Below are 25,292 nucleotides of genomic sequence, written 5' to 3'. Positions count from 1 at the left end.
TTCTAATCCCGCCTCCTCCTGTCCACATGTCGAAGTGTCCTTGGGCAAGACACTGAACCCCAAATGGTAGCTCCTTGCATAGCAGCTGCCGCCATTGGTGTGTGAATGGGTGAATGAGAGGCCATTGTGAAGTGCTTTGGATTAAAAGCGCTATACAAGTGCAGTCCATTTACCAAGTAAACCTTTATTTCTATAGCGCTCTTCACAGCACGAGTACACAGAGTGCTTGGTGGAGAAATAAAAATACATATCACACATACAAAATACAGGCAGCTCCTACCACAACATAAAAACCACAACAACTAAGAAAACAATCATCAGTTGAGCTACAGACAGCTTAGATCTGAAACTGTGTGTTAAGGCTGAAGTGTGTTTCCTGCTTGTGAAGCACACGATGCATCAGTGTCCTACTACACATTGACAACAAATCAAATCAAATCAAACTTTATTTGTATAGTGCATTTCATACACAGAGGCAACACAATGTACTTTGCAGAGGGCAATGGGGGGGTACATATTCCAGAGGGAAGCAAAAAAACAGTTTCAACCGGGGGCCAAAAAGCTGAGCTGTAAAAATGATTCCCTGACCTCTCTCAAAGAGATGACAACACCAGCTTTATGGCCAAGGGTTGACCCAATTAGAGAGTTATCTGTTCAATAAGGAGAACAACTCTCTCTAGGTCCACCAGGAATGAGGTAGAGAAGTTCTTGTGTCCTGGCTACTAAGACTGGGTTTACAGACAATCTCTTGGAGAACGAGGTTGAACCAATTAAATGCCTCCCCTCTCTTTTCCCAGGATGCTCCCTGAGTCTCCACCTGACTCTGGATCTGAACCTTGCTCTCCTCCTCAACTACCAGGTCAGCTACCGTTACATAATTGATTATATAATTATAATAATTAATGGACTTCATTCTTTATTTGCCACATGTGACACACAGACACATGTGAGTGAGTGGCGACAGGACAACACACACACAAACACACGCACACACACACATACACACGCACGCATCTTCAGTGGTCACCGGTGGAATTTATCCTCTGCATCTCCCATCTAAGCTTGTCCTCCTCCAGGGGCAGCCAGGAGCAGTGGGCAGCCTCATCAGTGGCACCCGGGCACCAAGTCCAAGTGCTCAGTCCAGGTCCTGGGACTGGACTGAACCACACTAGACTAGACTAGACTAGACTAGAAGAGATAGTCAACCACAATAATTGAAGTCAGATGCTCCATTTAAAGCCACAAGTGTAACAGCTTCTTTTCGTCCAGATGTGCACTATGGCTCCGGTTGGTCCAACAAGCTAGCCAACCAGGAAGTGTTCCAGCCAGCAACACGCCCCCCAGCTTCGTCGTGCTGTTTCAGAGAGCGGATCCCCACGTCCCACCCAGGGATGCCCCCCAGCCTGCGGCCCAGGGGTCTTACTAACATGTATATCAAATCAAGTGCACCCCCAGCCCCTCCCTCGGTCCCGGCACAACCGCTACACAACCCCCCTCACCACCCCCCCTACCTGAGCCCGATGGACAGCTACATGCCGGGCCACACCCCCCCGACAGCCCCGGTCCACGAGACCCTCCACCGATCAACACCCACCCATCCCCAACCCCAGCCCCCCTGTATGGGTCTGACAGACTGCTACCCTAGACCCAATGCCCCCCCTGCCCCCTCCCCCGCCCCAGAGCACCATCCGGACCCCGCCTACCCATACCTTCCCCCCACCCCTGGACAGCACCCTGGGTGAGTCACATTCCTATTGGCCTAAACGGTCACATTTGACCATTTAGGGAGACTGCGGTTTACTCCTCGTCATGGGTTAGGCTACACAGTAAGAGCTGAGACTATCTGCAATGTTTCTCCTTTGAGGCTGTAATATGGGTTCCAAATGGACAAGAATCAGCCCTGCTGTCTGCTCTTCCTCAGGGTGGCCCTAGCAGACTGCAGGAAGAGGAGGAGGTCAGAGTCTTTCCAGGGTCCGCCTGACCTGGGCCTTCACGCTGATCACCTCATAGCCAAGGCTCGTTATGGTGAGGCTGTACTGCAGCTACCTAGCTACCCACCTATATACCTACACACCTACCTACAGTACCTACCTACAGCACCTACCTACCTACCTACCTGCCTACCTACAGCACCTACCTACCTACCTGCCTACCTGCCTACCTACAGCACCTACCTCCCTACCTACAGCACCCAGTAGCGTTTCTAGCTTTTATATCACCCTGGGCGAACCCCCTGCTACGGCGCCCCCAACTTTCAGTTTCGTTTTGTAAACATGATCTGAACGGGCTTTCCGAGCGCAGAGGGGGGGGGGGGGGTTGCTGACAGGCAATTCTGATTGTTGTGCGATTTGTTGACAGGGGGAGGGGGGGGGGGGGGGGTGTTTATTTTTGTTTTATTTTTCTGCTCCTCTTGCCGCCCCCTGCGAGGTGCCGCCCATGTCGCCCATGCCTAAATACGCCACTGACAGCACCTACATACAGCCCCTCCCTACCCACCTACAGCACCTGCCTACCTATCTACCTACCTACCCACCTACAGCACCTACCCACCTACAGCACCTGCCTACCTACCCACCTTCAGCACCTACCTACAGCACCTACCTATATACCTACCTACCCACTTACAGCACCTATCTACCTACCCACCTACAGCACCTACCTACCTACCTACCTACAGCACCTACCTATCGACCTACCTACCCACCTACAGCACCTACCTACCTACCCACCTATCTACCTACCTACCCACTTACAGCACCTGCCTACCTATCTACCTACCCACCTACAGCACCTACCTACCTACCCACCTACAGCACCTACCTACCTACCTACAGCACCTACCTACCTACAGCACCTACCTATCGACCTACCTACCCACCTACAGCACCTACCTACCTACCCACCTATCTACCTACCTACCCACTTACAGCACCTATCTACCTATCTACCTACCTACCTACAGCACCTACCTATCGACCTACCTACCCACCTACAGCACCTACCTACCTACCCACCTACCTACCTACCCACCTATCTACCTACCCACCTATCTACCTACCTACCCACTTACAGCACCTGCATACCTATCTACCTACCCACCTACAGCACCTACCTACCTACAGCACCTACCTACCTACCTACCAACAGCACCTACCTATCTACCTACCTACCCACCTACAGCACCTAACTACCCACCTACAGTACCTACCTACAGCACCTACCTAGATCACCTACCTACCCACCTACAGCACCTACCTACAGTACCTACCTACCTACAGCACCTACCTACATCACCTAACTACCCAACTACAGTACCTACCTACAGCATCTACCTACCTACCTACAGCACCTACCTACCCACCTACAGCACCTGCCTACCTACATACAGCACCTACCTACCCACCTACAGTACCTACCTCTAGCACCTACCTACCTACAGCATCTACATCCCCTCTACCTACCTACCTACCGACAGTACCTACCTACCTACAGCACCTACCTACCTACCTACAGTACCTACCTCCCTACAGTACCTACCTACCTACCTACAGCACCTACCTACCTGCCTACATACCTACCTACCTACCTACTGTACCTACTGACCTACCTACCTACCCACATACCTACCTACCTACCTACCTACCTACCCACCTGCCTACCTACCTACCCACCTACCTACCCACCTACCTACCTACCCACCTACCTACCTACCTCCCTACCTATCCACCTACCTACCTACCTACAACCTACCTACCTACCTACAACCTACCTACAACCTACCTACCTACCTACCCACCTGCCTACCTACCTACCCACCTACCTACCCACCTACCTACCTACCCACCTACCTACCTACCTACCTACCTACCTACCTCCCTACCTATCCACCTACCTACCTACAATCTACCTACCTACCTACAACCTACCTACCTACCTACCCACCTGCCTACCTACCTACCCACCTACCTACCCACCTACCCACCTACCTACCTACCTATCCACCTACAGTACAGTGCATACAGAAAGTAGTCACACCCCTTCACTTTATCCACATTTTGTTATGTTACAGCCTTATTCCAAAATTGATTAAATTCATCACGCAATACCCCATAATGACAAAGTGAAAAAAGTTTCCATCTGTGCAGGACTCCACCAAGCAGGCCTTTATGGTAGAGTGGCCAGACGGAAGCCACTCCTCAGTAAAAGGCACATGACAGCCTGCTTGGAGTTTGCCAAAAGACACCTAAAGGACTCTCAGACCATGACAAACAAGATTCTCTGGTCTGATGAAACCAAGATTGTACTCTTTGGCCTGAATGCCAAGCATCATGTCTGGAGGAAACCAGGCACCGCTCATCACCTGACTATACCATCCCTACAGGAAACCAGGCACCGCTCATCACCTGGCTGATACCATCCCTACAGGAAACCAGGCACTGCTCATCACCTGGCTGATACCATCCCTACAGGAAACCAGGCACTGCTCACCACCTGACTATACCATCCCTACAGGAAACCAGGCACCGCTCATCACCTGACTATACCATCCCTACAGGAAACCAGGCACCGCTCATCACCTGACTATACCATCCCTACAGGAAACCAGGCACCGCTCATCACCTGGCTGATACCATCCCTACAGGAAACCAGGCACCGCTCATCACCTGACTATACCATCCCTACAGGAAACCAGGCACCGCTCATCACCTGACTATACCATCCCTACAGGAAACCAGGCACCGCTCATCACCTGACTGATACCATCCCTACAGGAAACCAGGCACTGCTCATCACCTGACTATACCATCCCTACAGGAAACCAGGCACCGCTCATCACCTGCATGCTTTTCAGTGACAGGAACCTGGAGACTAGTCAGGATCAAGGGAAAGAAGGGTAACCCTAACCCTAACAGGGCAAAGTACGAAGAGATTATTGATGAAAACCTGCTTCAGAGCACTCAGGACCTCAAACTAGGGTGAAGGTTTACCTTCCCACAGAACAATGACCTGAAGCACACAGCCAAGATAACAAAGGAGTGGCTTCAGAACAAGTCTGTGAATGTTCCTGAGTGGCCCAGCCAGAGCCCAGACTTGAACCCGATTGAACATTTCTGAAAAGACCTGGGCCCCGTACTACAAAGTTCATTCAACATATCCAGGATAACTTTTCGCTAGCTCGCTCGAGTAAACCGGACAACCGCAATCACAGATAAACAGTACTATGACGGTGGCAATCAACTCGTTAAGTCTACCCAGCTGGTCCAATCTAGCTATGAGCGCGTTCACGGTAAAAGGGGAGGTATTTGCTCGAAATGACCAATCACATACCTTAGTATGGGTATTCAGACACGGCCACGGACAAGGCAAACAATACTCATAACCAAGTTCCGTCCACCATATTTTACACAAGAGGAGCGATAATATAGAAATATGAACTATAGGTGCAACACAGTCACTACTGCCAAAGGCAGGAAGGAAAGCTAGAAAAATACTGCCTACGTTGTATCATTATCCTCCACATGAACACAAGTAGGCTAGATCATTGGGCTATGCCTATTCTTATGGCATGTAAAGCAATTGTAGCCTATATCAATATATCTTATTCTTTCAGCTGCACATGTTTGAAGAAGATATGCTTATTTGAATGCTAGTACTGCCAAATCAACTTAGCTGAGAAATCTCCCTCCAAAGTTCTCCAACATTTTCACACCTCTGACTGCCAGGTAATGGGCATGAACAATAGCCTGATAACCGCACCCCCAGCCACTCCCCCACTGGACGATCTGTCATTATCTGTCAGAGTGGCTGTCAACTTGGGGTATTACCTGAGAGTGGCTGCCAAGTGAGGTGCTCTCTCACTGATGACCCCACACTCTTTGAGTCAGTATTAATCTTGTGTTGTGAATGCAGTTAAGAACAATATAAGATGAAGTTCAAATTTAACGTTCTTTATTGTCACATACATGATATAAAGTACAAGCATAAGTAGTTAAGTGTACAAAAAAAGGCAATAGTCTAAGTGTTAAAGTGTACAGTCAGTTGTCTGTTTTATAGACAAGGTGCATAGTGTTCATTGTGATCAAGTGTACAACAAAGTAATAACAGTCCCCAGCTCATTACTCAAGGTAATAACAACAGTACTCAGCTCAGTATTCAATATTCTAACAATGCAGTCTGTGCAAGTGTGGGCAAGTCTGTGCAAGAGAACAAGCAACGCTTCAGTATACAAACAGGAAAAGGCTGTGGCCTTTCTCCTGCAGTGCTGTCCGTCCTGATGATCTGCAGTGAATCTACAAGCGGACAGTCTTGTTCTGAGCTGCTGTGGAGTTTGGCGGGGGACATGTGACGTCTCGTCCCTCATCAGAACAGAACTCTCTGATCTTGTCAAAGAGATACGTCTGTCTGGCCATGTCCAGTCCGGGTGGGGCTTGCACAAGAAGACCTTCTCTGGGGGGCAGGACATCAGGCTTGCGCAGCAGCTGAAACTCGACTGCCGGTGCATCACGGTGTTCTCTGGCCACAACCATGCCAGGTCTCTCAGCATCAAAACTGCAATAGAATAGAAGGAAGAAAGTACATTCAACTATTGCCCACAGTACTGGCACTCCATATAGATAAAATAGTACCAGAATGTGTTGATTAAATAGACTAGCTGGCTAGTTTAGGAACAAAGGGCTAGCTCAGCTAACTAGCATGTTAGCTAACGTTAGCTAGCTAGCCTTTGTTAGTTAGTGCTAGTGCCTTTGTTATGCTAGCTAGACTTAGTCACTTGTTTAGAAAGGAGCTTCTGCTAAACGACTAACGTTAATGTAATCTAAACAGCACAGATAGTATAAAGATCAGCTTACCCCAAAGCAAAGCAGAATGCTTGGCAGTGGTGTGAATCTGGTACATCGTTCGTCGCTTGGTAGCAACTTGCTTTGCTGATACAGTCATCTCTGTATCACAGGTCATCAAGAATAAAACTCCGTGTACGAACGAGTCCTGCTCTGCTGGAGTTTTAGCTGCTCTTAAAACTCTTTCCATGTTCTGGATGCCATCCCCGTCTTCTCTTTAGCAAAAGCTGTAGCATCCATGGTTTAACTTGGGACTGAATGTAAACAAAGCCGGCGTGTTGTTTGGGAAGGGTGGGGGGCGGAGAACCCGGAAGCAATAGCCAATGAAACCAAATCATGCTAATCGATCTGCCCGCCCCCAAGCCCGGCTCGAAATCAGCTAAAAACGAGCTTAGTTTGCAGACTAATTATACGTATTTCGTGAACCTAAAACTGTTGTCTGTTATAGTAAGTGGGTTCTTCACAACTTCAACTTTGGTAATACAAAAAAAAAAAAAAAACGAAAAAAAACGTTTTTTGATTTATTTTGCCCACTAGCGCATTTCGGGGTTTGCTGAGTTGCGGACCAAATCACCAGCCGCTGTCACAAATGTAGTCTACTTCTCTTTTTTCCTAGGAACGGGAGGCTAGTCTAATAAATCAACATTAAAGACTTGAAAATTGAATAAAAAAATAGGGCTGCAAGCAGCAGTGAGCGGGCCCTCGCACCCCATGCGTGTCGGGGTGCAGCGCTGTTAAAGGGTGTGCTATTTCGGTGTCCAGTACGGAGAGAACTTCCAGTCACCAGTAGGTGGCGCTCTAAGCGTGACTCAATACCGATGCATAGATGTGTTCAGGACTACCTTGATGAAGCGTGAGAAATGGGTACATCGGACAATGTATGTAGGAGTTATGATGACTTCCTGCTTGACCTGTAGGTGGCCCTATAAGTATGACTCAATACTGACTTACAGATGTGTTCAGGACGTGACCTTCATCAAGCGTGAGCAATTTGGTGTAAATCGGATAATGCATGTAGGAGTTATGAGGACTTCCTGTAAGCAGTAGGTGGCGCTATAAGTATGACTCAATGCTGACGCAAAGATGTCTTCAGGATGCGACCGTCATGAACCCTGAGCAATTTGGAGTAAATCGGATAACGTATGTAGGAGTTATGAGGACTTCCTGTTTCACCAGTAGGTGGCGCTGTAAGTGTGACTCAATACCGACGCATAGATGTGTTCAGAATGTGACCTTCATGAAGCGACAGCAATTTGGTGCAAATCGGATAATGTATGTAGGAGTTTTGAGGACTTCCTGTTTCACCAATAGGTGGCACTATAAGTAAGACGCAATACTGACACATAGATGTGTTCAGGACAGAACCGTCATGAAGTGTGAGAAATATTGGACAAATTGGATAATGTATGGAGGAGTTATGAGGACTTCCTTTTTTATGGCGAAATGTCAGAATTTGGCGGGGCGCCACGGCAAGGGTGTTTGGTGAAAACTTATTTTTTTGATATCTTATTGTCACAAAGGTCTTAAGATGAAGCTGACTGAATATGAAGTTGATCGGATGAAATCTGTAGGAGGAGTTTGATAAAGTACGAGGCATGGAAATGGTAAAAACAAGGAAAAAATGGCACATTAAGAGCAAAATAGCTGACTTCATGTTGGATGTTGGGTATAGCTCCAAGAGACATTTTAGTGTGTCTTGATGAACTACATATGCCCACAGAATTTCGTTCACCTACATCAAACTGAAAGGTGGGGCTCGCCATTTTAAATTTTCCAGGGGGCGCTCTTGAGACGTTTTGCCACGCCCATTTCCGTCACCCTTGAAATATAAAATGTTTCACCGGGACTGAAATATCTGCAGTTTCATGCGTTTTCAGCGATGTTTAGGCCGCCAAAAAGGCATTTGTTTGGGGAGAAGAAGAAGAAGGTAGGAGAAGGTAGGAGAATAATAATCCTTACAATTTCAATAGGGCCTCGCACCACCAGTGCTCGGGCCCTAATTAGTGTTTTTACTTGGTTCTCCGCATCACCCACAGCCTACACGAAACTCCAGGTAGACTAATAAAACGCAAGCCAGTGCATAGTCTACAGTCTACGAATGGAAATGCACAAGGCAAAATATGGCTCAAGCACCTGTCATTCTGCAATTTTTCATATGATATCGGGGAAAGCCAAAGAGGGTTTTGTCAGTTTGTAAAAAGTCTTCTTAAGAACCTCTCGCTGTTCGCGCACAGCAAATTATTTTTTAATTCGCACACTGAAGATCCATATAGAATCTTAACGTCCATATATCTTTTTCCAAGTGAATTGATCGGTCAGCGGGCAGTGCTTCATACGTTTTGATCCATAATCTGGAACTTAGCCTGCCCCGGAGCAGGATAGCTCAGCAGCATAAGTTACCACGCCGATATAGCACGGTGAAAAGTGAACCACCTTCGTAGTACGGATAAACCAGGCTTGAACCTGTTATCGCGCTAACCCTGTAATCCTGTTTCGTAGTACAGGGCCCTGGAAATAGCTGTGCAGCAACGCTCCCATCTAACCTGACAGAACTTGTGAGGATCTGCAGAGAAGAATGAGAGAAATACCCAAGATACCAGTGTGCCAAGCTTGTAGCATCATACCCAAGAAGACTTGAGGCTGTAATTGCTGCCAAAGGGGCCTCAGCAAAGTACTGAGTAAAGGGTGTGAATACCTACGTACCTGGGATATTTCAGTTTTTTATTTACAATACATTTGCAAAAAAAATTAAATAAAATAAAAAAATCACTTTGTCATTGTGGGGTATTGTGTGTAGATTGATGAGAAAAAAATTTGAATTTAATCCAATTTGGAATAAGGCTATAACAGAACAACATAACAGGTTATAACAAGGCTATAACATACTATAACAACATAACAAAATGTGGAAATTGTGAAGGGGTGTGAGTACTTTCTGGATGCACTAATGTTACCTACCTAGTGTACAGTCTGTTTGGATCAAATTTGTGACTACTGTTGTTTCTGTTCGTGTGTGTGTGTGTGTGTGTGTGTGTGTGTGTGTGTGTGTGTGTGTGTGTGTGTGTGTGTGCATGCATGCATGCATGGGTGTGTGCATGTCCATATAATTTGGTCCATGACCTTATGCCTGCCTATCCTTCCAGTAGGGCCAGACAACAGAGGAGAAGGAGGAGGTGAGGTGCCCTCCTATGACAGTGATGGTGCCAATGGTAGTGTGGGCACGGGTCCCTACCAGCTCCTGACCTGGGAGAAGTACCAGCCAGCCCAGTGGTGTCCTCTGTACAGCGCCAGCTACCGCACACTGTGAGTGACCGCCTGCCCAACGTCAACGTCATGGTCACTGCCATTTTATTTCCATAAACACAATGAGAACAGATTTAAAATAAACAATACAATTAAAATAATTAAAAAAAGAAAATAAATGAAATAAAATAATAAAAGTAGAGAATACAAATTAAGAACGGTTGAAGATATTAACACAAGTAAAGCTATGTGGTAAAAGCAATTTTAAAAAGGTATGTTTTAAGATTTCGCTTAAAAATGATCACGTTCTCAGATATGCTCAGGTCCTCTGGCAGGGTGTTCCAAAGGCTGGGGGCATAAGAACTGAAGGCTGCCTCCCCATGCCTCTTAGTCCTGGCTCTAGGGCCCAAAAGATCAGTGCCAGAGGACTTGAGGGACACACTACAGTAGGCAAGGTGTAAATTTTAAAAGCAAATCTGACATGTATTAAGGTGCATGATTATGTATGGATTAATAGACTAATAAAAATATCTTAAAATATATTATAAAACTGTCAGGTAAGCAGTGTAGTGATTTTAAAACTGCTGTGATATGAACCCTCCTTCTGGTCTTTGTAGAATCATGTGCTGCATCATTTTGAATCAGTTGGAGATGACTAATTGCTTTGTAGCCAGACAGGAGAGTGCAACAGGCATCCAACCTGCTAGTAAATAAAAGCATGCATTAGTCTTCCAGTATCAGTCTGGGAGAGGAAAGGTTTCACCTTGGCAATGTTTCTTGGGTGGTAAAATGAGGTCCTTGTCACATTCTTTATATGGGCCTTAAAGGAGTAGTAAAGGGAAAATGCATGTTTAGCCCTGTCTTAAGGTTACTTATGATCATATACAATCAGATCAGATCAAAGCATTGACAAAACTAGCACTTTTGAGAAAGTCTGATAATTGCTCTACCACCTTATTGGTCATACAATGGATGTGGGTGGGCACCTTGAAAAATCATTCAAAAACATGTTAAACTCTCGATTTCAAAGACAAGAAACTCATCGAGGTGTTAGTTGGCGTTCTGACATATAATTCGCCATAAGGTAAGATTCTAGTTCATCTGGAAATGCTTTTTTAAATATTTAGCATAGAACTATTTAGTCGCAGCACATACGTGTGTAAACGTCCGCAAACTAGGTAGCCTAGCAACATAAACAATAACAATAGCTACCGTAAGTAGTTCCGCTTCCTGAATCCCCTCTGCAGATTGATCTACACATCTACAACGGTCGCGTCAATACAAGTCAATGGATTTCATAAAATTATCAATAAAACCCTACAGGATTCATACTTTGCGGCGAATTTGATGTCAGAACACCAACGGACACCAATTACCCCCTTGGTGAGCTTCTTGTCTTTTATTAAAGTGTCATGCATCAAAAAGCCCAGCCCATATGTGCTTACAAGACACTATTCAAAAGACATATAACAACCAAAGTAAGCAACAGAAGAGAACAGAAGCAAGAGAAAGACAAACAAATACAAGTACAGCTCTACCTCCAAAGACAACATGAACTAGGGCGGCCACGCGTGTCGGGGTGCGGCACCATTTAAAGTGTGGTATTTTGGTGTCCAGTACTGAGAGAAACTTCCTGTCACCAGTAGGTGGCGCTCTAAGTGTGACTCAATACCGTCGCATAGATGTGTTCAGGACGGTACCTTGATGAAGCGTGAGAAATGTTGTGTAAATCGGACAATGTATGTAGGAGTTCTGATGACTTCCTGCTTGACCTGTAGGTGGCGCTATAAGTATAACTCAATGCTGATGCACAGATGTGTTCAGGATGTGACCTTTATCAACCCTGAGCAATTTGGAGTAAATCGGATAACGTATGTAGGAGTTATGAGTACTTCCTGTTTCACCAGTAGGTGGCGCTGTAAGTGTGACTCAATACCGACACATAGATGTGTTCAGAATGCAACCTTCATGAAGCGACAGCAATTTGGTGCAAATCGGATAATGTATAAGGAGTTTTGAGGACTTCCTGTTTCACCAATAGGTGGCGCTATAAGTATGACGCAATACTGACACATAGATGTGTTCAGGACAGAACCGTCATGAAGCGTGAGAAATATCGGACAAATTGGATAATGTATGGAGGAGTTATGAGGACTTCCTGTTTTATGGCAAAATGTCAAAATTTGGCGGGGGCGCCACGGCAAGGGTGTTTGGTGAAAACTCTTTTTAGTATGAATATGAAGTTGATCGGATGAAATCTGTAGGAGGAGTTTGTTAAAGTACGAGGCATGGAAATGGTAAAAACAAGGAAAAAATGGCACATTAAGAGCAAAATGGCTGACTTCCTGTTGGATGTTAGGTATAGCTCCAAGAGACATTTTAGTATAGCTGAATCCCAAATCGCGCACTTAGGCGAAAGTGCAGAGCACTCACGGCCTTGTGGCCTTACATGCGCGTTCCCGCTAAGTCCACAAGGGCTCAGGGTAGTCCCAAAACGGAATTGCTAGGTCCACAAGTGCGCCACTGCCGCCATTTTGCGCACTTTAACCGCACTTACCGAAAGTCCGCAATTTCACGGACTTAGGAGCAGAAAATACCCACAGCCCACCGCGTCTCATGTGACACAGTGCTTGAGTGCATCCGAGTCATGATCCGAGTGCATCACACATAAATGATGACATTTGCAGATAACACAACATTTATCTTGAAATCCACATGCTGCAAACATATCCCACCCAACATAATTATTATTAAATTAAAACAGACCAGTGGCGATTTTACATTAGGGGCAGGTGGGGCAGTGCCCCACCAGGTGGCGCTGTTGTGCAAGATGCATCTTAGCCTACAACTGTGTTTCGGAAAAATCAAATTTATAATTAATACAAAATAGTGATTCAGTGGTTAAAATAGCATGTATAAATATAATAAACCTGACTGACACTATGTATAGTGCTGTTTTGCAGTAATTCCCTTTGTATGAGTGTGTCACAGACTGCTCTGACTCGGCAGAGGGGCACCGAAGCGTTCTCCCCTACTGTTGCTATAGCGACAATGTGAGCGTGGTCGGGAGTAATGTGAAAAAATATCACGCAGATTTTATTCGGTGGAGGGGCAGAAAAGTCTCTTCCCCTACGAAATCTACCTGGCAACAGGTTTAGCCAGGGAATAATAAAACAACGTTGATCAAAGTTGAACTACTGGGTCATTGTCGATGTCGATCTACGTTAGCCAATGCTGCTAGATAAAGTTTTGTAGAGATTAAAAGTGTTTTCAGGTGCAACAATGAATAGTGTAGATTATTTGTTGAATGTGCGGTTTAGTACATTAAAACTTGAAGAGAAACTGGAAATAAAACGTTTAGGGCCACACGACCAGAAGAATTGGTGCTGCTCCAGGCTGGAGATAAGGTAACCCGTACCTTCAAACAGGAATGGTTTGAGAAAAATAAGTCGCTAACTGCTAGCACCTCGAAAAGTGCGCTGTTCTGTTTCCCTTGTATTCTTTTTGGTGAAAACTCTGTTTGGGCATCGTCTGGATTCAAAGACATTAAACATCTGTCAGAAAGAACCGCGAAGCATGAAAGCTCTGCGTCCCATCTGAACTGTGCCATGAAGCTGGGTTTACTGGGGCAGCTCAACGTCCAGGCACAGCTAGATGATGCGTTTCGCCGTTCCATCGCGGAGCACAACAAACAGACCGAGGAGAATCGGTATGTTCTGGGGAGGCTGATCACTTTTATTAAACTCTGTGGGAAGTGTGAAATGGGTTTGCGTGGTCACGACGAGTCAGCGAACTCACTGAACCCAGGCATTTTTCGGTGCATTTTTGAGACGATGTGTGAGGGGGACTAATGTGGACAGTGCGCCTTCACTCTAGTAGACTATTTGGCTGTGATATACAGTAAGTGGAGTACTAATAGGTTATGCGTAGTGCCCAGGTCTGATGGTTTAACACTTGTCACTTTCAGAACCCTGGACCGGGCATGCGCTCTCTAATTAGCCTACTCTGCGTGTGTTAATGTGTCGTTATCTTTGTGTGTTGTAGCCTCTGCTCTGATGTACCTACCGTAGTCTAATTGGCTTTAGTTCTTGTGATGGTGACATAATATAAAACTGCCCCTCCAGAAATGCCATGCTAAAATCGCCACTGAAACAGACGTCAATCGGTCAATTTGCAGAGCCGAGCGGAGAGCTAAGGGGAGCGTCAGAGCAGCCTCTGCGTCGGAGGAACGCGGCAGCCAATGAAAACGAAGTGGGAGGGGCATTGAGCTAAACTGGCTTGGGAATCGTTGGCACACCGCTGGAAGTGCTGTCCCATTTAATTCACGGCCCTGCACCCTCTGGCCCTTCCAGCTGACGACAATTAAGTGCTCAGGCCTCAGGCCGCAAGTGCGAGGGGCCGCAAGGGTGGTTTGCGCACTCAGATTGGGATTCAGCTAATGTCTCGATGAACTACATATGCCCACCGAATTTCGTTCGCCTACATCAAACTGAAAGGTGGGGCTCGCCATTTTAAATTTTCCAAGGGGCGCTCTTGAGCCGTTTTGCCACGCTCATTTCTGTCAGCCATGAAATATCACATTTTTCACCGGGACTGACGTATCTGCAAAGGTTCATGTGTTTTCATCGATGTTTAGGCCGCCAAAAAGGCATTTGATTGGGGAGAAGAAGAAGAAGAAGGCAGGAGAAGGAGAAGGAGAATAATCCTTACAATTTCAATAGGGCCTCGCACCGCCAGTGCTCGGGCCCTAATAACATGTGTGCACACACACAAACATACATACAGTACAAATACAGTACAAATACACACTTACACAAACAAGCACATATATATACAGTACAAATACTGATATACATAGGCCTACTACTGTATATACATGTGGATACACACACAAACCGACACATATGCATACAGTACAAAATACATACTTACACATAAACAGGCGCATATACATACAGTACAGTACAAGTAGAAATATACATATGCCTACTATACATACAGTATGTGGATAGACACAGACAAGCCTCCTATTCCATGCCTTAGAGATGAACTTAGCTGTCTTAAATACTTCGACTCTAAATAGCCATTATAACTTCTGGCCATCATCTAAACAGAATAGCTCAGGTTTTTGTTTTTGCATAGTCTCAAATAAGGGGACCCTCAGGTCATCATATAAAGTACAATAAAACATAAAATGAAATTCATTTTCAATATCCCTTAAATCACAAACAGAACAAAACCTATTTTCCTCTGGTACTGCAGTGAACCGCCCTACTTCAATGGCCAGGGGCAGGGTTAGGGTTAGGGATAGGGTTATGGGCAGGATACCACTCCTCAATTGGGCACACAGTGACCTCTGGCTTCTGGTTAAAAAAGAAGTAACATACGGTTCGGGACCAAAGCAATCTTTCATCTGGACCTAAGCTTGGGTTTCAGCCATATGTCATCTGACCATTTTGTTTTGAAATTGAGGAGTTTTTGTTTCAACATATTAATATTACAATGCAACCTATTTCTGAAAATATATACCAAGTCAGTCTCGCTAAAGATTGAGAAAACATCCATTATCCAGGGGTGATTGTGAGTTTTTTCGCAGTTAAAAACCTTCCTTGTTAACCTGTCTTCTGGCATAACAATGAGACGGTTCCATAGCCTGATTATTTCTATCTTCAGCAGAACTTCCAGTTCTTACAACTACTTATATTTGTGTTTGTCCTATTTTAGTAGCAGATTTTTTGAAGAATAAAAAAAGTTACTATTACTAAGCTACTATTGACCTTGGTTTGCTCATTGACTCCTGTGTTGTATATTTTAGACATATTTTGTATTTATTTGTATTCATTTCACGTATAATTTATGACACATCAAACCACAAAAGGACTGACTCCCTCTCTCTCTCCAGGCCCTCCCCTGGTTACCATGTGGACACTGACAAAGGATTCAACTACTCGCCAGCAGACGAGGCCTTCGTGTGCCAGAAGAAGAATCACTTCCAGGTCACAGTTCACATCGGCGTGGCGGGAGAGCCCAAGTACGTCAAGACGCCGTCCGGGCCTGCCCCTATCGAGAGCTTCCAGGTCAAGGTGTTTGGCGTCAAGGTGAGCGTCAGCAGTTAGGACAAACTCAGATAGAACAGATGATTGGCTGAACTAGGCCACAATTTAGATGTGTTTAAATGCATGATTCCTTGATCTCTAATTTAACATGATTGAATGCCTGTAGTGATTTCTCCTCAGAGGGCAGAGAGGGAGGTTAGGAAGAACATATACTGTACTTAGCACTAGAGCATGACCTTTGACCTGGTGCAACATTGTTCTGTCTTCCTCCCTGCAGCTGGAAGCCCCAGATCACCGGGTGACCATCGAGCAGTCTCAGTCGGACCGCACCAAGAAGCCCTTCCTGCCCATCAGGTCAGCAGCCCCACACACATCATTACATAGAGACAAATACAGTTTTAATATCTATGGTCCCACAAGACTGTGTCAACATACTAAAGGGATAGTATGCCCCCCCGTCATGGTCCAGTGTGTAAGAGGGACTGTGTGAACATACTAAAGGGATAGTATGCCCCCCCGTCATGGTCCAGTGTGTAAGAGGGACTGTGTGAACATACTAAAGGGATAGTTTGCCCCCCCGTCATGGTCCAGTGTGTAAGAGGGACTGTGTGAACATACTAAAGGGATAGTATGCCCCCCCGTCATGGTCCAGTGTGTAAGAGGGACTGTGTGAACATACTAAAGGGATAGTATGCCCCCCCGTCATGGTCCAGTGTGTAAGAGGGACTGTGTCAGCATACTAAAGGGATAGTATGCCCCCCCGTCATGGTCCAGTGTGTAAGAGGGACTGTGTGTTTCAGGGTCAACATACTAAAGGGATAGTATGCCCCCCCGTTATGGTCCAGTGTGTAAGAGGGACTGTGTGAACATACTAAAGGGATAGTATGCCCCCCCGTCATGGTCCAGTGTGTAAGAGAGACTGTGTGTTTCAGGGTCAACATACTAAAGGGATAGTATGCCCCCCCGTCATGGTCCAGTGTGTAAGAGGGACTGTGTGTTTCAGGGTCAACATACTAAAGGGATAGTATGCCCCCCCGTCATGGTCCAGTGTGTAAGAGGGACTGTGTGTTTCAGGGTCAACATACTAAAGGGATAGTATGCCCCCCCGTCATGGTCCAGTGTGTAAGAGGGACTGTGTGAACATACTAAAGGGATAGTATGCCCCCCCGTCATGGTCCAGTGTGTAAGAGGGACTGTGTGTTTCAGGGTGGGCCTACCAGGCGATAAGATCACCAAGGTAACACTAGGAAGGCTCCACTTCAGTGAGACCACAGCCAACAACATGAGGAAGAAGGGGAAACCCAACCCGGACCAGAGGTCAAATCTCTCTCTCTCTCTCTCACACACACACACACACACACACACACTCACTCTCTCTCTCTCTCTCTATTTCTCTCTCTCTTACACACACACACACACACACACACACACACACACACACACACAAACACACACTCTATCTCAGTCTCCCGCTCTCTTTCACTCTATCTCTCTCTCAATCTCCCCCTCTCTTTCCCTCTCTCAATCTCTCTCTTCTTTGTTGACACAGACTCTCTCTCTCAATCTCCCCCTCTCTTTCTCTCTCATTCTCCCTCTCTCTCCCTCTCTCAATCTCTCTCTTCTTTGTTGACACAGACTCTCTCTCTCAATCTCCCCCTCTCTTTCTCTCTCATTCTCCCTCTCTCTCCCTCTCTCTCTTCTTTGTTGATAGATCTAACAGCCCTGTGTGTTTCTCTGCTCGCTTGGATGTGTGTGCGTGCGCGTGCGTGTGTGTGTGTGTGTGATTGTCAGGTACTTCATGATGGTGGTGGGTCTCTATGCCATGGTGGGAAACGAGAGCTTCCTCCTGGTTGCCCTGGTGTCAGAGAGGATCATCGTCAGGGTAACACACACCTGCTTCTCCACTTCCTCATAATAAGTCACCGCTAGAATGAAGACCAATCAGGTCGCTCAGTCAATGATTTACTCTGCATGCCTTTGTGTGTCACACATCGATGTGTTACACTGAAGTTGCATAGCATAATTATGGCAAAGAATGAGTGGTATGAATGAGAAGGAGTTGACACAGAGACAGTGGTTAGATAATTGTATCTCACTTAGAGCGGTAGTATCTTCAATTCAAAATAAACCAAAAATCTGATTGAAACTGAAACTAAACCAGGAGTACCAGAAAATGCATGGCGCTGTGTTTGATGAGTCACTTGTGCCCGGCCTTAGACAGCCTTCTTCTCTGAACTCCTCCCCTCCCCCTCAGGCGTCCAACCCGGGCCAGTTTGAGACGGACAGCGAGGTGGCGTGGCAGCGTGGTGTTGGCCCCGAGGCACTAGTGTGCCAGGGCAGGGTAGGCATCAACACGGATGCCCCAGACGAAGCCCTGGTGGTCTGCGGCAATGCTAAGATCATGGGCGCCGTCATGCACCCCTCAGACCACCGGGCCAAGCACAACATACAGGAGGTAGGACATTGATTGGTTGATTGGTTGATTGATTGGTTGATTGGTTGATTGGTTGATTGGTTGATTGGTTGATTGGTTGATTGGTTGATTGGTTGATTGGTTGATTGGTTGATTGGTTGATTTGTTGATTGCTTGGATGGGTGGACTAGAAGGAAGTTCAGAGGGATGCAGGTCTAGAATGAGACCTGATGTGTGTGTGTGCGTGCGTGCGTGCGTGCGTGCGTGCGTGTGTGTCCTTATCAGGTGGACTCCACAGAGCAGCTGAAGAGGATAGCCCAAATGAGGATTGTGGAGTACGACTACAGACCGGAGTTTGCTGCAACCATGGGTATCGACCATGTCCATGAGACAGGTACTGATATTATACAACCATGGGTATCGACCATGTCCATGAGACAGGTACTGATATTATACAACCATGGGTATCGACCATGTCCATGAGACAGGTACTGATATATAGGATGATGGCAGCTAGTTAGTAATTTTAGTCAGTTTTATTTGTCACATACTGTCATCATACAGGTAGTGAAATGTTCCTCTGATGTTTACATGAATGAGCGGGATATACAGTAAGGATGATGGAGAGGGCTGGATGGACAAAGGGATGAGGGAGGGAGGGAGGGAGGGAGGGAGGGAGGGAGGGAGGGAGAGATAGAAGGATGAAACAGAGGGATGGAAGGAAAAGGAGAGTGCTGAATGTCTCTTCCTAAAGTATTCTTGATTGATTATGCTGCTGTTTTTGCTTTTGTTGTTCATGCTGTTATTGTTGTTGACCCCAGGGTGGCGTAGTTTTGAGATTGTTGTTGTTGTTGTTTATGTTTGTTTGTTTGCCCCAGGTGTCATTGCCCAGGAGGTGAAGGAGCTGCTGCCCACAGCGGTCACTGAGGTGGGAGACGTCACCTGCTCCGACGGGGAGAAGATACACAACTTCCTCATGGTCGACAAGGTAGGTGTGTTTGTGTGTGTGTGTGTGTGTGTGTGTGTGAGTGTTTGTGTGTGTGTGTGTGTGTGTGTGTGTGTGTGTGTGTGTGTGTGTTTGTTTGTGTGTGTGTTTGTGTGTGTGTGTGTGAGTGTTTGTGTGTGTGTGTGTGTGTGTGTGTTTGTTTGTGTGTGTGCCTGCCTGTAGTACTGCATATCTCCCTGTCTGTCAGCCTGTCTGTCTGCCTCTCTATTACTAAACATTGCGTAACACTAACTATCCCCTACAGATAAAACTAGCCTTCCTGGCTAATTATGGTACTTCTTTTATGGTACTTTACACTGTCCCTGCAAAACAAACATATAAATTAACTACAGAAGTCTAAAAGCTCAATGTTGTTTTGTGTCTGTGTCCTCCTACAGGAGCAGATCTTCATGGAGAACGTGGGGGCGGTGAAGCAGCTGTGCAAACTGACAGACAACCTGGAGAACCGCATTCAGGAGCTGGAGGTGTGGAACACCCGTCTGGACAAGCTGAAGAACGTGGGCAGCCTGCGTTCCAGCCGTGCAGACTGCAGTACCGGGTGAGGCCAGTAGGGGGTGATGGTCTATTGTACCGCGACCCGGGGCTGTGAGAGTCAGCACATACTTTAGCAAACCCACAACCGGCTCTCGTCTGTCTTGGGGATGATATCGCTAACAAAAGACTCAAGACTCTTCAGTCTTGAGTCTTGAACACTAATTCCTTCTCCTGCTAACCCTAAACCAGCTTGCACCAGCTTGGTTGTGGCACAGAAATGTTAATGAACTAAAAGGCCTACCTTTAACCATGACACTTACTCTCCTAGCTCTGGCCCTCACGTCACGGTCCCAGCTCCACGTGTAGCTCCACCCCTCCAGCTGACAAGACCGCCACGCCATCCCCAGTGTGCTGTCACTCAGCTTGAGTTCGCTCAGTTTTTAAAAGTCCTTTCTTAAAGAATGGCTCCGATTGCCCGTTTGCTGCATCGACAACGATTGACAGGATTATTTCCACCAGGAGCATTATTTTGCACTCGCTAAGGGCCGTGTCAGTCCACCTCCTCGTCCTTCTCAAGCGTTTCAGCGTCTTCCTGTGTCCTCAGTGTTCTCCTGAGTTCCGTGCGCTGTCTGCTATGTCTTTGTGTTCTGAACAGGCTCTAACCAAGAGTCATCTTAAACTGATAGCCTCTCGTGCCAAGGGCAGACCAAGGGCAGACCAAGGGTTCATTATCATATTCTGTATGCAGCAAACATTAACCGGTGATATCCTGACCCCACTGATAACATATATACACACTGTGGGATTTCAATGATAACTTATATAATAACCAAAATATACATCAATAATTCTAGTCTTTTTCCTGTTTTTCCTGAGATTGCTCAGAGCGCTCCTCACTGACGAGGGGGGACCTCAAATAGGAAAATGGATGCATGTAACAACGTGCTGACAGATACTATCCACTACTGTACTATTACAGTAGATTAGAGTGAGATCAGATTAACCTGCACAACCCAAGGAGGCCCAAGAAGTGAGGAGCTCATGGCAGGATAAAGTGTGGGTGTGATCAGGATAGCGTGTGGGTGTGATCAGGATAGCGTGTGGGTGTGATCAGGATAGCGTGTGGGTGTGATCAGGATAGCGTGTGGGTGTGATCAGGATAGCGTGTGGGTGTGATCAGGATAGCGTGTGGGTGTGATCAGCGTGTGGGTGTGATCAGGATAGCGTGTGGGTGTGATCAGGATAGCGTGTGGGTGTGATCAGGATAGCGTGTGGGTGTGATCAGGATAGCGTGTGGGTGTGATCAGGATAGCGTGTGGGTGTGATCAGGATAGCGTGTGGGTGTGATCAGGATAGCGTGTGGGTGTGATCAGGATAGCGTGTGGGTGTGATCAGGATAGCGTGTGGGTGTGATCAGGATAGCGTGTGGGTGTGATCAGCGTGTGGGTGTGATCAGGATAGCGTGTGGGTGTGATCAGGATAGCGTGTGGTAGGGCTGCTCGATTATGGCAAAAATCATAATCACGATTATTTTGATTGATATTGAGATCACGATTATTTAACACGATTATTCATAGAATTATTTTTTTTAATCAAAGGTTTTAACATTTTCTTATATATCAAATTATACATTGACTTTGATAACAATAATTGTATTAAATGTTGACAGAGGCTTTTCTTTTTAACAATGTTCTTTGGATTAGATACGTTTCTCCCATGGGAGACAAATAGTGAACCTTGACCTTGAGGTCAAGCACAGTATAGCTCTGCAGTGTAGGGTGCACTTGATTTGTGCAAAATCGTTTTATGGCGATTATTTTGTTTTAATGATCGTTGACAGCCCAAATCTTAATCAAGATTAAAATCCGATTAATCGAGCAGCCCTAGCGTGTGGGTGTGATCAGGATAGCGTGTGGGTGTGATCAGGATAGCGTGTGGGTGTGATCAGGATAGCGTGTGGGTGTGATCAGGATAGCGTGTGGGTGTGATCAGGATAGCGTGTCACCGCTATCACCCCCACCATCACAGGAGCCGAGGGGTCAAGGGTCACCGCTCTGCCAGGCCGCTGGGTCATAAGCAGCCGTCACATTCTCTCCTGCGTGGGTCTGGCCCTCAAGAGCACCTCTGACTGTAGAGTCCTGCGTGGGTCTGGCCCTCAAGAGCACCTCTGACTGTAGAGTGTGGCCTTCAAGATGGACACCTTGATTATTGTGATTTATTACAGCTTTCAGTATTTTCAAAGTCAACATATTTCATTGGCCAGTTTATGTATGTGTCTATATTTTGACACACACACAAACACACACAAACACATATACACGTATCTGTGACACTGTAAAACAGGAGATGCTAGAACAGTTACCCTACAAGAACATTACCCTTCAATCGGGTCGCTCAAACAAAAAGAGGAGAACCAATAAGGCCTGGTGGACACATGAGCACTACTCACTATGGAACCTCCTGTGCACAGCAGAGAAGGACTGGACATCCTGCCCCCCTGGACCAACTAGGGCAAGAGCACAGCAGAGAAGGACTGGACATCCTGCCCCCCTGGACCAACTAGGGCAAGAGCTAGGGCCGTGATGAAGGACAGACAGAGACAGTTTGACCGTTCAGTCCAAGATGCAAAAAGACGCCACTGGAGACTGCAGCAGGAGAATATCCAGGAGCTAGAAAGCAATGACCCGAAGGCGTTCTGGAACCAAGTTAATCAGCTTGGGGTAGGTAACGAGCGGCGTCCTAACATCCCATGGGAGGTCCTGGGTCCGGATGGCTCTCCACAGACTGACAAACAGGCCGTTCTAGAGACCTGGAGGAGTGAGTTCGCTAGCCTGTTCAAGTCTGACCAGCACAGGGGCCCAGCCCCCCCTAGAGTCACAGAGCACCCGCACTCTAACCTGGACTCATCCCTGAACCAGCCTATTAGCGAGTACAAGATTGTAAAAGTCCTGCAAGCAGCCAAGAAATGTAAAGCGGATGGTTACGATGGGATACCCGCTGATGTTTTAAAAAAAATGGTAACACTCTACACCTATTGCATTGGCTCTTTAATCACTGCTTTCTTTATAGCACAGTCCCAGAACTATGGAAATATGGCATCATTAACCCTATATATGAAGGTGGGGGAAAGGATAAGAGAATACCTGTAAACTATCGAGGGATCACCCTCACCTCTGCTGTTTATAAACTGTTCTGCTGTGTGCTACATAACAGGGTCTCTGAGTGGGCGGAGTCCAACAGCATCATAACAGATGAGCAAAATGGGTTCAGAAAGAAAAGGAACTGTTTAGACCATATTGGCACCTTAACTACCATCATAGACTCAAGGAAAAAGTTAAAGAAATCTACCTTCTGTTCATTTATAGATTTTTCCAAAGCCTTTGATCATATTAACCGTAGCATGCTCTGGGAGAAGCTGTCAGCCTTAGGCCTACATGGCAATATCCTTAACTGTCTCATTGCTCTGTACGAAAATGTGAAATGCTGTGTCCGTGTTAATGACAGTTTTACAGACTGGTTCCCAGTTGAAATCGGTGTAAAACAGGGCTGTGTTCTGTCGCCTGTCTTATTTGCCATGTACATAAACGATCTAACCATAGCTGTCAAGGCCTTAGGTAAGGGTATTCCCATAGCAAATGAAAAGATCTCTATACTTTTATATGCGGACGACATAGCCCTGATCGCTGAAACAGAAGAGGATCTACAGGAGATGCTCACACTGGTTCATAGTTGATGTCTGGAGTGGAAACTAAATATAAATGTTAAAACCAAAGTAGTGCATTTTAGAAAGCCTGCGGTGCCCCTATCTAGTTTCAGCTTCCCTTGCGGGCCTTCCCCACTAGTGGTCGTTAAAGAGTACAAATACCTGGGTCTGTTCCTAACAGAGTTTTAAGACTATAATATAACAGTCAAGCATCTAGCCTTGCATGCTAACATAGCACTAGGTGCAATTATAGCCAAAAGCAACATTTTGGGTGGTTTCCCTTTAAATGTTTTACTAAACTGTTTGAATCTCTGGTTCTGCCTATCTTGACCTATGCAGCTGATGTCTGGGGCTACAAAAGTTTCTCCTGTATCAATGCTGTTTTTAATAGGGCATGTCGTTTCCATGTGGGGGTTGGTAAATATACACCGAACGCTGCCATACAAGGTGACATGGGGTGGAAAACACCGTGGCAACACCAGTGGTCTCTCATTTTTAAGAGCTGGCAGAGGCTCTGTGGTATGCCCGACAACAGACTATGTAGGCGTGTGTTTTTATGGGCTGATCAGCTGAGTAATGTGAAAAACTATGCACATACTGTTAGAACATTCTTTAGCTCTTTACACCTATCCCATCTCGCCAGCACTGATTCAGTCCTCTCAAGAAACCATCTAAAAAGTCTTGACCAGGCAGTTGCAGAGACAGACGAGGAGAAATGGCTCCTGCTGATTAACAGGCCAGACGGAAACAAACTACGTACTTATTGTTCATTTAAGAATGCCTTTGAACCAGAACCCTATGTGCAAAGTATTATGCTCAGGCAGCATAGAAGTGCCCTTGCCAAGTTTAGATGTGCAGTCGCACCCTGAGCCCTCGAAACCCGTAGATACACTAACACTCCAGTGGAGAGTCGTTTCTGAACACTATGCAACAGCGGCTCCATCCAATCAGAAGCCCACGTCCTACTACACTGTGAACTTTACAAGGACATTCGCTCACATCTTTATATCTCCCTCTCAAAGCACTTTGAATTTTTTAATGACCTTGATGATTCAAATAAATTGTGTATAATTTTATCCGGTAGACACTGTATCAACGAATGCGCCAAAGCCTGCCACCTCATCCTAAAAAGAAGAGTAGCTTTCATGAGTACGGGTCTATAAACTGACCCATTTCTATTCCTCTCTATTCATTTAGTCCCCATCCTCCTTTATACTGTATTTTGTATGTCCCTGTACTGTATTGTATTCTTAATTGTATCGTATGTATGTAGTACTATCATGTACGCTCTATTCTATTTTGATTTGTAACTTTATTGTGTCTCACAGCTCATTGTGAGTGGTCCTTAACTTTTTATTATTGCACTTTTGTATTAATGTGATGGAAATGTCTGTTAAGGAGTGACACACAAATAAAGATTTATCTATCTATCATTTATCTATCTATATATTACACGTTTACATATAACGTTGTAGAAGAACTAAGTCGATGTTGTGTCACACAGGAAACCCAGCAAACAATGCACTATGCCATCTTCACCACAGAAACCCAGCCCGCTCAA

At 46.0% G+C, this 25,292-nt stretch overlaps 1 protein-coding gene across 1 annotated transcript in view; it reads left to right on the top strand.

Annotated features, from left to right (window-relative positions):
• The window catches only part of myrfl (myelin regulatory factor like), a gene marked incomplete at its 5' end in the record, with an annotated part of 31,096 nt that overhangs the window by 1,836 nt on the left and 3,968 nt on the right, over positions 1-25,292 (top strand). Inside the window, 13 exons of the mRNA XM_084462771.1 lie at positions 798-859; positions 1,270-1,738; positions 1,922-2,025; positions 9,980-10,139; positions 15,982-16,177; positions 16,413-16,489; positions 17,342-17,452; positions 17,927-18,017; positions 18,390-18,590; positions 18,834-18,942; positions 19,427-19,536; positions 19,932-20,092; positions 25,236-25,292. The exon at positions 25,236-25,292 is cut by the window's right edge and continues 10 nt beyond it. Coding sequence (XP_084318897.1) covers positions 798-859; positions 1,270-1,738; positions 1,922-2,025; positions 9,980-10,139; positions 15,982-16,177; positions 16,413-16,489; positions 17,342-17,452; positions 17,927-18,017; positions 18,390-18,590; positions 18,834-18,942; positions 19,427-19,536; positions 19,932-20,092; positions 25,236-25,292 — 1,908 coding nt within the window. The remainder of the gene's footprint in view (positions 1-797; positions 860-1,269; positions 1,739-1,921; positions 2,026-9,979; positions 10,140-15,981; positions 16,178-16,412; positions 16,490-17,341; positions 17,453-17,926; positions 18,018-18,389; positions 18,591-18,833; positions 18,943-19,426; positions 19,537-19,931; positions 20,093-25,235) is intronic.

The sequence above is a fragment of the Borostomias antarcticus genome (assembly GCF_949987555.1).
Source record: "Borostomias antarcticus genome assembly, contig: scaffold_133, whole genome shotgun sequence".
Classification (NCBI taxonomy): Eukaryota; Metazoa; Chordata; class Actinopteri; order Stomiiformes; family Stomiidae; genus Borostomias; species Borostomias antarcticus.
The sequence above is the reverse complement of the archived record's forward strand: the minus strand, read 5'-3'. Positions and strand labels throughout refer to the sequence as shown.